The 12,099-nt window shown below is 37.8% G+C and overlaps 1 protein-coding gene across 14 annotated transcripts in view; it reads left to right on the top strand.

Moving 5' to 3' along the window:
• The window catches only part of KMT2C (lysine methyltransferase 2C), a 284,116-nt gene that overhangs the window by 105,519 nt on the left and 166,498 nt on the right, over nt 1–12,099 (top strand). For 11 of the 14 annotated variants that reach the window (XM_041752737.1, XM_041752743.1, XM_041752742.1 and 8 more), the window contains exon 3: nt 8,803–8,944. In XM_041752737.1, the coding sequence (XP_041608671.1) occupies nt 8,803–8,944 (142 nt within the window). Of the gene's footprint in view, nt 1–2,875; nt 2,899–8,802; nt 8,945–12,099 lie in introns of those variants that run through there. The other 3 variants (XM_041752738.1, XM_041752750.1, XM_041752749.1) reach the window with 2 other exon arrangements.

Below are 12,099 nucleotides of genomic sequence, written 5' to 3' on the forward strand. Positions count from 1 at the left end.
AGTCCATTGTTTAACCAATTGCATCACCCAGGTGCCCCTAGTTTTTTGTATTAATTGCTAACTGCATATCCATTAAAAGTACACATTTAAAAAGTCATATAGAAAACTAAACAAAACATCCAGAAAGCAATTGAATTTTAACAACTACTATTTTAATTAACATCAGTGTGTTCTTTGGGCTTGATAATTGTTGGACTCTTATTCTTAATCTTTTTGTACTTACATTCCTAAAAATCACATTAAAATCCTAACAGTGATGAATATTTGCGAAAATCTATTGAACTATGGAGAAGTATAAAGAGGTATAAAAGTGTTAACTCCAAGAGAACCGATTTTTCACATTTTTGTGTCCTTATTTTTAGTTGCTTACGTTTTAAATCTTTACATGGTGCTGTGAAAGTAGTGGCTGTCTTCATATTTTTAAAAAACTATTTTTTTAATTTATTCATGAGAGACACAGAGAGAGGGGGATGGGGAGGCAGAGACACAGGCAGAGGGAGAAGCAGTCTCCATGAAGGGAGCCTAATTTGGGACTCGATCTCTGGACTTCAGGATCATGCCCTGTGCCAAAGGCAGGCACTAAACTGCTGAGCCACCCAGGGATCTCCCTGTCTTCATATTATTAGTTTCAATATTTTAAGTAGTTTGATGGATAAAGATAGGATAACTGTTTCTAAATATAGTGCTAATTTTTTAGCTGTACACCTCATTTTGGACCTAGTGTATACACTAGATTCAGTAAGATAGATAGAAACACAACATAAAATAGAACTGTCAGAATTGGGATGCCTGGGTGGCTCAGCGGTTGAGCGTCTGTCTTCGGCTCAGGGCATGATCCCAGGGTCAGGGATTGAGTCCCACATGGAGCTGCTTGTGGGGAGCCTACTTCTCCCTCTGTTTGTGTCTCTGCCTCTTTCTCTCTGTCTGTGTCTCTTATGAATAAGTAAATAAAATCTTAAAAAAAAGATTTGCCTTAAAAAAAATAAGCCTCGGAATGGAGGCTTATTTTGACCACTGCTTTTCAGAAGAAGGAAAGGGCGTGATTACGCTATTTCTTAGATACATTTTGTTCTGTAGTCCTAGTATAAATATAAGCATGTAAGGAAGGCATCACCATTTTATTTATTTATTTATTTATTTATTTATTTATTTATTTATTTATTTATTTATTGGCATCACCATTCTGTGGGGGTAAAGGAAGTTAGGAGACATAAATGATTTTTATTCTATTTAATATTTGACTCTAAAGCATAGAAGCAGGCATGTTGTTTGGGTAAGAAGTAGATAATGAGTGCTGGTGTACACTAAAGTAATTAGTAAGTACTATCCCATTTAAAATATTTTGTATTGGGCAGCCCCGGTGGCCCAGTGGTTTAGCGCTGCCTTCAGCCTGGGATATGATCCTGGAGACCGGGGATCGAGTCCCACATGGGGCTCCCTGTGTGGAGGCTGCTTCTCCCTCTGCCTGTGTCTCTGCCTCTCTCTTTCTCTGTGTCTGTCATGAATAAATAAATAAAATCTTCAAAAAAAAGAAAAATAAATATTTTGTATATTTTTCTCTGTGCCTTTTGTGATTCTTTATGTATACAATAAGATTTGCTTGCTTGATATTAATTATATCACATGTAGTTCATCAAATAGTTATTGAGCATCATTCAGATTTTGCACTGAGTAGCTTGCAAAACAGATACAGTGCCTGTTTCTATAGAGCATGTGGTCTAGCTTGGTGCCATGGCATCTATAGCAGGCTCTTTTCCAAGTAACACTTTTAAATGAGTAAACTACATAAGATTGCAAAGATAAGTGATTATATCAAAATATTATCAAAATAGTAAAAAAACAAATTTGTAGTTTCGTAGCGTGTTTTTAAAAATTTACACTTAAGTTATAAATCCTAATTTAATAATTATTGTGATTTTCGAGTAGTGATGATATTGTGGATTATCTGCAACTACTGAATGTGGTAAGAAATGACCTTTCTGTTGGTGACAGAGACACAGTTGTTGGTGTATCACTCTGCTTGTGCATATATTCATAATGAAAGGAGTTTTTAGGATTCCAAATTTCAAAAGTTAGTAAAAAAAAAAAAAAAGATTTAGATGAATTTTTCGCTACCAAGATCCTAGAACCCCTGATTAAATAAGTCAATTTAAAAAATTCATTCAAGATTGGGTGCTTTGAATGAACGTGTTATGTATTGGTAAGGGAGGACATTGGTAGACTCTGGAGTAGTTTTGACAACTCACAGTCAATTATACTGTGTTGGTGAGTTTTACTGAATATATTTTTAGGATATATACAAAGAATTGTCTAACCTTTGAGGAAAATAATTTCCTAATTGTCCAAAATCAAACTGTATTATTTTGAACTTGGCTATGAGGTAAATGCTTTCTTCATAATTTTACCCAGCAGTGCTTAAAAATAAAAGAAATATTCTGTATTTTCAGATTTCATTTCATACCCTTCATATTCAACAAATGATTCCTTAGTAACATAGTGCTAGTAAAATATTAACATTTCCCTTTACCATTAATGTATTCATCAAACCTCTGTGCTCAGTGAGAGACTGCTGGGCGGTTCATCACAGTGGAATTAGGCCTCGCCTTTCCCCCCCATCCTGTGGATTTATAAGCCTGACTTTGAATCCCAGCTTTGCAAACCTTTGATCTCAGGCCGCTTGTTTAACTTTCTTTCATTTCCTTATCTTTAAAATTAGGATAATATGTCAGATATTACTATTCATTTCTTAAAAGAATTAAGTGAGAGAACTGTTAGATGCACACCTCTTTTTGTCTTTTCAGTTTTAGCTGGGCTTTTAATGCCGTTTTGAAGCCTTTCTAAGCCGTACTCCCACTTCTTCCCTTGACTCTCACCACAGCTGTGCCTCCATCATGACAGGTGTGCTATTCTATTATTATTCACTATTCCTGACTAGATCCCTTGAGGATCGAAATCCTGACTCTTTTATAAAAACTGGCTACTATTTGAATGGAATATATATATATACACAGTAGTTACTCAAAATTCTGTTTGGTGAAAATTATTCTAAAGTAATGATTTATTAACCCCATAGCAAAGAGCCAGAAGCTGCTAAATAAATGTTCTCTTTATTCTTATTACTTCCTACAGTATAATAATGTGTGACCTGACATCAAGAGTTTGGATGGCATTTTAGTAGGTGATACCCAACTAGGTGGGAAAGTGAATAGATAGGATATAGTGTGTGAAATGTAGATATAATACCAACCATGTACCTACCCTTACTATATACTTAAGGCATTGGGCTGAGTGCTTTACATGTATTATCTTTTTTAATCCTAGATCATTTTATACTAGGTGGTATTAGCTATCTTTTAAATGATTAACGAACTGAAATTGAGATGAACTAATTTACCAGGGTCGCACTGCTTGCAGTGCAGATTCTGGACCATTTGATTCCAAACCTTTGATTTTAACTAATACAGCAAACTAAAACAGCCTTTGCTGTTCCTTCACAGAAACAACTATTTGGAACTGTAAGTAAGAGTCATGGGTGGAATGATATTGTTTAGGGACAGGGCTTAGATCTGATTTACTATTGCATCCCCTGAGATTTGCATAGCACTTAGGCCATGCCACTGAATGAAGTTCAGGAGCCATCCAAGTTCTCTTAGGAACTTCCTTATGCAGGATTGGGTTCTTTAGTGTAGTTACTTCTGCACATGTGCCACCTAGTGGTTCAAGATTAAACACAGGTAGGGTCTGCGGAGAATAAAATCCTCTCTGTGTGTCATCCCTGAGGTCAGACTGGATTCTTCTGACTTTAAAACATTTTGTGACTGAGTAGCATTGCCTTTATTTTAGGTCAAGTTCAAAGTAAGGAGAAAGATACGTGGAATATTTTATATTCAAGAAAAATACAATGGGGACATTTTTAAAATGTGAGAAGTGCCTGCTTAGTCCTGTTTCATAGTTTGAGTCGGTTACACATTTGAATGAATAGAATGCTATGAAAGGCAATAGCTCTGCAAAGTAGCAGAGTTGCTGAGCCTGGGCTATTTTATTGGTTGAATGGTTAGCTTTTGTGGTTTCGGCATAGCCACAGGATGGTGTTCAAGAGTGCGTTTTTAGTAGTAAACTGTGGTTAAGCAAGTACTGGCACCAGAACTATCTCCTAATTTGTTACTGAGTTTACAGTCATTTCACCAGGGCACTTCTGGTTGACATCTCTGGTTGGATATTTGGATGACATCATTTTCAACCAGAGCAATCTGTTTAACATTCTGCTGTGAAACTCTGGCAATCTTTTGAAGACTGGGGCTAGGAGAAGAGGGAGATATAAACATTTATATCTATTAAACAATTATAGTTTAATTGTCCTGACTTGACTTTGACAGATCGTAAAATTTAACTTATTCTACTAAATGAAGAGTGACAATTAAAAAAGATAGGTTCCATCTTTTTTTTTTTTTTTTTAAAGATTTTATTTATTTACTCATGAGAGACACACACACAGAGAGGCAGAGACATTAGAGAAGCAGGTTCCATGCAGGGAGCCTGATGTGGGACTTGATCCTGGGACTTCAGGATCACGCCCTGAGCTGAAGGCAGAGGCTCGATCGCTGAGCCACCCAGGCGTCCCACGATAGTTTTTTTTTTTCTTTTGTATATTTGATAATTGGAGTTCAGTTTGCCAACATATAGTATAACACCCAGTGCTCATCCCATCCAGATAGGTTCTATCACTGTGTATAGTTTCACTTATTTAGGGGTACTTTTTTTTGTTTCTATTTTGTGGTTAGAATTGCCCCCTAGCAAGCAGTCATAAGATTCCTCTTTATTTCTCCTTATTCCTTAAAGAACAAATGACTAAAAACAAAAATCCAACTCAAACCCATCAATCCCCATTGTGTCTTTAGCAGATTCAGGGTAGGATCATAGGCAGACCCAGTGGCAGTCATACCTGGAAGCAAAAGGAGAACAGGGTGAACTCATGAAGCCTGCCTTAATATTATTCTCTTTTTGGATCAGGCCTGTTCCAGATTCCAGTAGAAAAAAAAATTCCCTGTAGTCTGAATCTGTTTTTTGCCCCTCTGAAATGCAAGGAGCCTAATTTCTAAAGCTTGAGTACCCACATTCCTACCAGCCTGCCATTTACATTTATGTTTAACCTTGCCATCTCCTTCTGATCTAATTTGAGAGAGGGAGAGAGAGAAGAGAGCAGACAATGAGAGACAGATGGTCTTCCTACTGGTTTTGCTGTAGTTATAAGCAACAAAAAAGCTCCTAAAAATACTGAAAGTGTTATGTATTTTCTTTTTGAGAGAGATCAAAATAAGGAAGTAGTTGGGATTGTGCTACAGTTTGCCTGGAGAAAAATTTTGACAAGAGGCCCTACGTGGTAGATAGCATATACAAGAGAACAGACAGGTTGCATCCTGTTTGAGGGAATGCAGTTTGGGAGTGGAAGCTAAGCAGAGCTGGCCCTGAGGAGCAAAGTGCTCCCCGGGGCAATATCATGGCACATGATCCTGGTCCATGTTGCTCAGGATCTATGAGCTGCTGAGGTGTACTCTTCTTATTACTCCTCCTATCTTGACTCTTATTCTTCCTTATTACCGGTAATAGGAATGGTACAAAAAGAGTATATCCCACATGTGCTCAGGGCATCTCTGGGTAGAAATGAAATGCTTCCTGAAAGGCATGTTTATATATGGTCATTTTATAGTGCTTTGAATATAATAGGCAGAGGGAATCTGTCTAGTGGAACCATGTTACTTTCTGTCTTTGGTTATAAAAGCACTAGAGGGCAGGCAACACAAAATAACTTTTGGCTCTTTCCAGATGCTATCCCTAGATCAATAAGTTCTTGAAGCACCTGGTGTGCTTTCCAAGTTATTGTAGATCTACTAAATATTTTGATATAGCATAAAAAAAGACCAGACTCTATCACTGTTCTCATTGCCTTATCACCAACTTGGATTTTAAATGTTTGTTATGGCAGTTCCCCCTCCTGGTTTCTTATACTGGTTTCTCTGTTAATTGGGGCAGGGGTTAAAATGCTGTAACAGAGACCCCAAAATACAGCGGTGGTGTAAATAAAACAAATTAATTTTTTTTGTGCAGTATTTCTGAAATGAGGGGTTCAGGCTCATGGGGCATCTTTGCTCCCTATGGTTGTTTATGGACGCAGGCTCCTTTCATCTTGTTTTTCTGCCCTTGGCAAGAGTGTTGTTCTCATCTGTAGCATTGCATCTGGGTTGCTGATATGTCTGTGTTCCTGTGCATAGGAAAGAGGGAATATACTTTAGAGCAAATCCCTTCCTGTTTGGTGATGTAGAAGCTGCATGGTCACTTTTGGTCAGACTCTATTAGTGAGAACTTGCTCTGATAGCTACAAAGAAGGTTGAGAAATAAAGTCACTAGCTAAGAATTTGGATGTAATTCAAATTTAGTCACTAAAATTTGGATGTAAAAGGGAGTGTAGATTTTATAATTCTGTCCATTTTCTATGGGGTAATGTGCCTTGTTCATCTGTGAAGTTCTTTACGTATTCTGGATTTGCGTACCTATTTATAGATACATGTTACATGTATATTCTTTCAATCTATGATATACTTTTTCATTTTGTTTGTGATATCTTTTGTTATATAGAAATTTAGTATTTTAATATAGTAGAGTTTGCAAATCTTTATAACCCTTTGATACAAATGTATTTTGTATTTGTAGGGTTGATTCTAGGTAGTCAGTCTCAGTTTTGTGTCTAGGGGTAGACAGGAGAGACAGCATGATTGATAGGCCCATAAGCACTTGACTTATGGTCAACTTTACTATTACAGTTTAAGAAAGAACAGTATTATTAAATAGGAGAACCAAAACTGTTTGATGCTCTGTTTCATCATTCATTTCATGATTTGACAAGACTTCTAATTATTTGTAGCTTTTCTAACTGGACAATTAATAGCTCTCAAAGTTATTTGTCAAAACACTTACCTAAACTTTATTATGAATTTAGGAGACTTTGATAGTCACAAAAATAGGCAAGTCAGATTGAAGAGTTGATCTGAAAGGTGCAAGATCAAACTTGGTGTGGAATTTAGTGTTCCAGCTGCTAGATATGTCCAGAATGAAGTTAAAGTATGGTCTAAAACTCAGGAGAGGAACCAGGGGCTGCAGGTGTCAGTTGATGACCATGAAGTCCAGAGGAGACTGTTAAGACCTGGATAGTCATTAAGTTCTTCAAGAAGAAAGGACATCTGAAGGGTTGATTCCATGTTTAGAGCTCTAAAAGAAATCAGCTGAAGAGACAGATAGCAGATCATTTAATTTTCATTAGCAGCCTCATGAGATACATGGTCACTTTCTGGGTTTGTAGGTGAGACAATGGAGACTGCAGGAAATGACTATATAAACTGTACAGACAGTAGTTGGTAGAACTGGTACATGAGAGCAGTCTTTATGACCCTGAACCTGTAGTAATCCATTACACCCCCTGCTTATAAAAGGTGGGAGAGCCTTTCAATAAGGAGGAGGTTTTCCTTGGTTGTCTAGATAGTTTGAAGGCATGTGAGTAGGCCCTGGATTGTTAGTTCTGTTGCTGTTGGTGGGGAGAACAGTGTTGCAGTAGGAGGATGCCCGTTAGCAAGGGGTTAGTGAGGGTAAGGTAATGGAGTACAGTTCCTCCAGAGTCTCATTTCATGGATTTTAGTGGGAAAAGGAAGGAAAGACAGAGAGGAGGAGTTTGAAGTGCTATAAGTGCTTTATATTTGTTTCTTTGGTTTGGGGTGGTGGTGCGGAAAGGTAAAAGTAAATGTCAGATTAGGCAAGGAGGATCGACTGAAGTGTGGGATTGCATCAGGATCCCTGGTGGAGGGACAGTGCCTGCTCATTGTCTGGAATACAGTCTAAGAGAGTGGATAGATCATTTCTATTTAAAGAGAAGCATGAGGTTAGCCCTGGTGGCGCAGCAGTTTGGCGCTGCCTGCAGCCCAGGGCATGATCCTGGAGACCCTGGATCGAGTCCTACGTTGGGCTCTCTGAATGGAGCCTGCTTCTCCCTCTGCCTGTGTGTCTGCCTCTCTCTCTGTGTCTCTATGAATAAATAAATAAAATCTTAAAAAAAAATAAAGAGAAGCATGATATTACAGGTAATGGTATTTGTTAACTTGCCTCCTAAGAAAGTATGTGTGAGGTGTTTGGGGTTGGTGTCTTGAGGGTAAATGAAAAAGGCAATGGAGTCAAGATGTGCTCTTTTCGACTATTTTCTTCTAGAATGGCTACTAATTAGGCTTAATAATTGTTTTAAATTAATGATAATTTTATTTATAAATTGTGAAAAACCTTATTTATTTATTATTATTTTTAAAGATTTTATTTATTTATTCATTAGAGACGGGGTGGGGGGGTGGTCAGGGAGAGAAGCAGGCTCCATACAGGGAGGCTGATGGAGCCTGACGTGGGATCACACCCTGGGCTGAAGGCGGCGCTAAACCGCTGGGCCACCGGGGCTGCCCTTAACAGTTATTACTAAGATGAAATTCACGGAGTCAGTGGCAAGGTACACAGAAAGAACAGTGTGCCATGTTTCATGAGCACAGAAAGAACAGTGTGCCATGTTTCATGTTATTTTGATGATCATGTTGCAATAGAGAATAAATATAAACTGTGCCATTATTGACGTACACAAACTTTTCTAGTACTAACGAAATACTGCCAATGCTTTTTGAACCTTCTTCCCATGCTATGTATGCTTTACAGATAAATTAACCAAAGATTGATTTAAATGCAAAAATGACTTTTTATATTCTTTTGTTCACTATTAAGCAGAAATCAAAGAACAATCTGCAGAAGAGGATGCTGAAGCAGAAGTGGACAACAGCAAACGGCCGATCCCAGTTCTTCAGCGTTCTGTGTCTGAGGAATCTGCGAGCTCCCTGGTCTCTGTTGGTGTAGAAGCCAAAATCAGGTTAGAGAATGAATGCAGCTGGATTGGGGATTAATGACAGGCAGGGAACTGGCTATAGAGAGAATTCAGGGAGTACAAGTTTGTTATGTAAATACCCATGAAATTTTATTATTTAGTAATTTTAAATTCATGACTGATGCCTCTGTGTGTTGTTGGAGTAAAGTATGTCTGTGGGCTTTGGTGATTGTAGAACAGAGCAATAGACTAGCATGTTAGCCTCCTCTCCGCAGGCCAGCCTAGAATATCACCAGCATGCTAGTCCTAACCAAAGAAATAACTCCAAGCTTTTAGTGTAAGGATTGATTTTTTTGATAATTACCTGTAAACTTTTATACTCTTGTTCCTTACTCTTTCTTCATTCTTTAGAAAAAGAAATAAAGGACATTTTAACTTATCTTGTGTGTACTTCAATTTTGAAGTCTTGGACTTTTTTAGGCCTTGTTTGAAAGACATGAATAAAACTATGAAATCATTTATCAGTTACATACTCCCATCATCTTGAAATGTTTTCTTTCTTTGGCTTTTGGCACCCCTGACTCCTCATTTTTTGTTGGCTTTTGCAAAGACCCCTGCTTTTTTATAATGTTGGGGAAATCCGACTGAAGTCTTCAGCATGCATACTTTTATTTCTACTCCATCTCTGGCAATGCTCATTCAATGTGATGGCTACATTTTGTCTGTGTGCTGATGAACCTCATATTTATATTTCCAGGGCTGACCTTTCTCTGATCTTCAGACTTTCCTATCCGTCTGTCTGCTTGACATCTCCATTTGGAGGTATACTAGACACCTTACCCATACATGGTTGTTCCCCATTTTGAGGAAGTTTTGAAAAGTTTCAAAATAAAAGAGTAGGCTGAAAATTAAAACAGTCCCCAACACATTTTCCCCATTAATCCTCTTTTATTTTTCTTGGTAGCACTTGTTATTTCTCAGCAGTTGATTTGATTACTTAATTATCAATATCATGTGAGTTCTGTAAAGGCATTACTTCTTTCTGTTCTTTATTGGGTTGATTTTTTTTTCTTTTGATCATACATTATATTTTGTTTTTAAGATCATTTCCCTTAAAACTCAAATCTTATGTCTCTTAACCCTGTTGAACTTAATTTTGAGAGAATTTAAACCAAGAATTGGTTTCTTGGTATTAACAGTGTAAGTGCTTTATCATATGTCCATATCTCTTTGCATCTCTCCTCTAGCATTTCACGCTGTAGTGACTTTATAGATATATACTTCTTATTTCTATTTCTCTTGTCTTGGCCCCTTGCTTCCCACCCCATTTTAAAAATTGAGGTTTAATTTAACATACAGTGAAATTCACCCCTTACAGTGAGTTGACAGCTGTATACAGTGACATAACCATTACCACAAGACAAAGAACAGCCCATCCTACTGAGAAAGTTCCCAATGCCTGTTTGTTGGCCAACCCTGACTCCCAGCTTCCACCCTTGGCAGCTGCTTATCTTCTTTAGGTCCCTATAGAAATGGAATTGTAGAGTATGTGTTCTTTTGATTCTGGCCTTTTTTACTTAGCCTAATGCCTTTTTTACTCATTTTCTGGCCTTTTTGCTCATCTGTGTTATTGTATATACCAGTAGTTGCCTCTTTTTTATTGTTGAACAGGATTCTGTTTTATGGAAGCTTCTACCACAGTTCATCCATTAACTAGTTCAGGAATATTTGGGTAGTTTCCAGTTTTGGGCAGTTATGAATACAATTGGTATAAATATTCACTCATAGATTTTGGTGTGAACGTGAGGTTTTTATTTCACTTGGGTAAATACATAGGATAGGAGAAAGGTAATTTGAATATGCCAAAGTGTGTTCCAAGTGTGACTGTACTGCTTTGCGTCCTCACTAGTGATGTATGAGAGTTGAGGGCAGAGCATGGATGCACAGAACGTTTCTTGTTCTGATTCAGCTTTACTCTTTCTTTTTTTTTTTTTTTTTAATTTTAAATTTTTAAAATTTTTTGCTTTACTCTTAAATAGGCACCATGCCCTTTGGTTTTGAGGGTTCCATGTTCTCAGTGATCTTGTCATTACACTATCTGTAGGAGCCTGGTCATGGTCTGAGTCCAGGACACAGTGTTACTTCTCCTCTAGGCTTAAAGCCCACCTTCTCCACCCCACTGTTCCTCCATCAGCACTTGGTCTTCACCATTGTAGGTGGTGGTTTTTCCTGTCCTCTCATCAGCCTAAGGCTACCTACCGTTCCCCAGGGAAAACGTGGGAGACAGATATGAGTGGGTCTTTCTACTTTCCCCACATGGCTCCTGTTCTTGTCTCCAGGCTTTGTGCCATGACCAGCACATTCTCCAGACTTGTCGCCATGCCCCTAGTGTTGTGCATGAGCATCTGGAGTGGTATGCAGAGAGAAGATTAAGAGTGGCATAGAATTTACCCTGTGTTTTGTGAGTCACAGATATTTGTATTGTCACACTGTTTCATACTTGCACTAGTTAAAATTTTTCACTGAATTTTTCTTATGCTGCTTATATGATATACAGTGGTTCCTTCCCCAGACTAAGCAAATGCTTGTGCCTCATTCATCTCTTTTTTGGGAGTGACTTTCATTCATTTAGAGGTGAATTGGTTGTTCTGTGACTTCTGCAATGTGATGTGTTCAAAAAAAGCGAATTTGTAGATTGGCAAGATTTTGCTATGAGGGTGGGAGCAGTGCTCTTTGCAGCTTTCTGCACCCAAAGCAGAAGACAGAAATTTCCTTTGTCCTACCTTTAAAGTTAATAAATTACGCTGTGTCTAGATGACTGTCCTTACTTCTTCCATCTCCTTAAACCTTCCCTAATTCTTCAGTAATTTGAGTACTTCTTTAAAATTATTTTCATTGTGGATCTGTTGTGTGGCAAAATCACTGCGCTCTTACAAGCCTGGGATTACTTTTACTACACCATCACATTGGAGTGATGGTTTGGGTGTGACATTGAAGGTGAAGGTATTTTCTGTCAGTACTTTAAAAATATTGCTCCATTTTCTAATCAGTTTTGTTGTAATCAGTGCTGATAAGGCTGATGTCCATCTGATTGTTGCTCATCATGAGTGATGCTCCTAGGGAAAGAAAGAAATGAAATGGGGTATGCTGAAAGAATTGTAAGCCTTAGTAGCTTCAAGGAAGTTATAAGTAAGAAAATA

Source organism: Vulpes lagopus, chromosome 4 (genome assembly GCF_018345385.1).
Source record: "Vulpes lagopus strain Blue_001 chromosome 4, ASM1834538v1, whole genome shotgun sequence".
NCBI lineage: Eukaryota > Metazoa > Chordata > Mammalia > Carnivora > Canidae > Vulpes > Vulpes lagopus.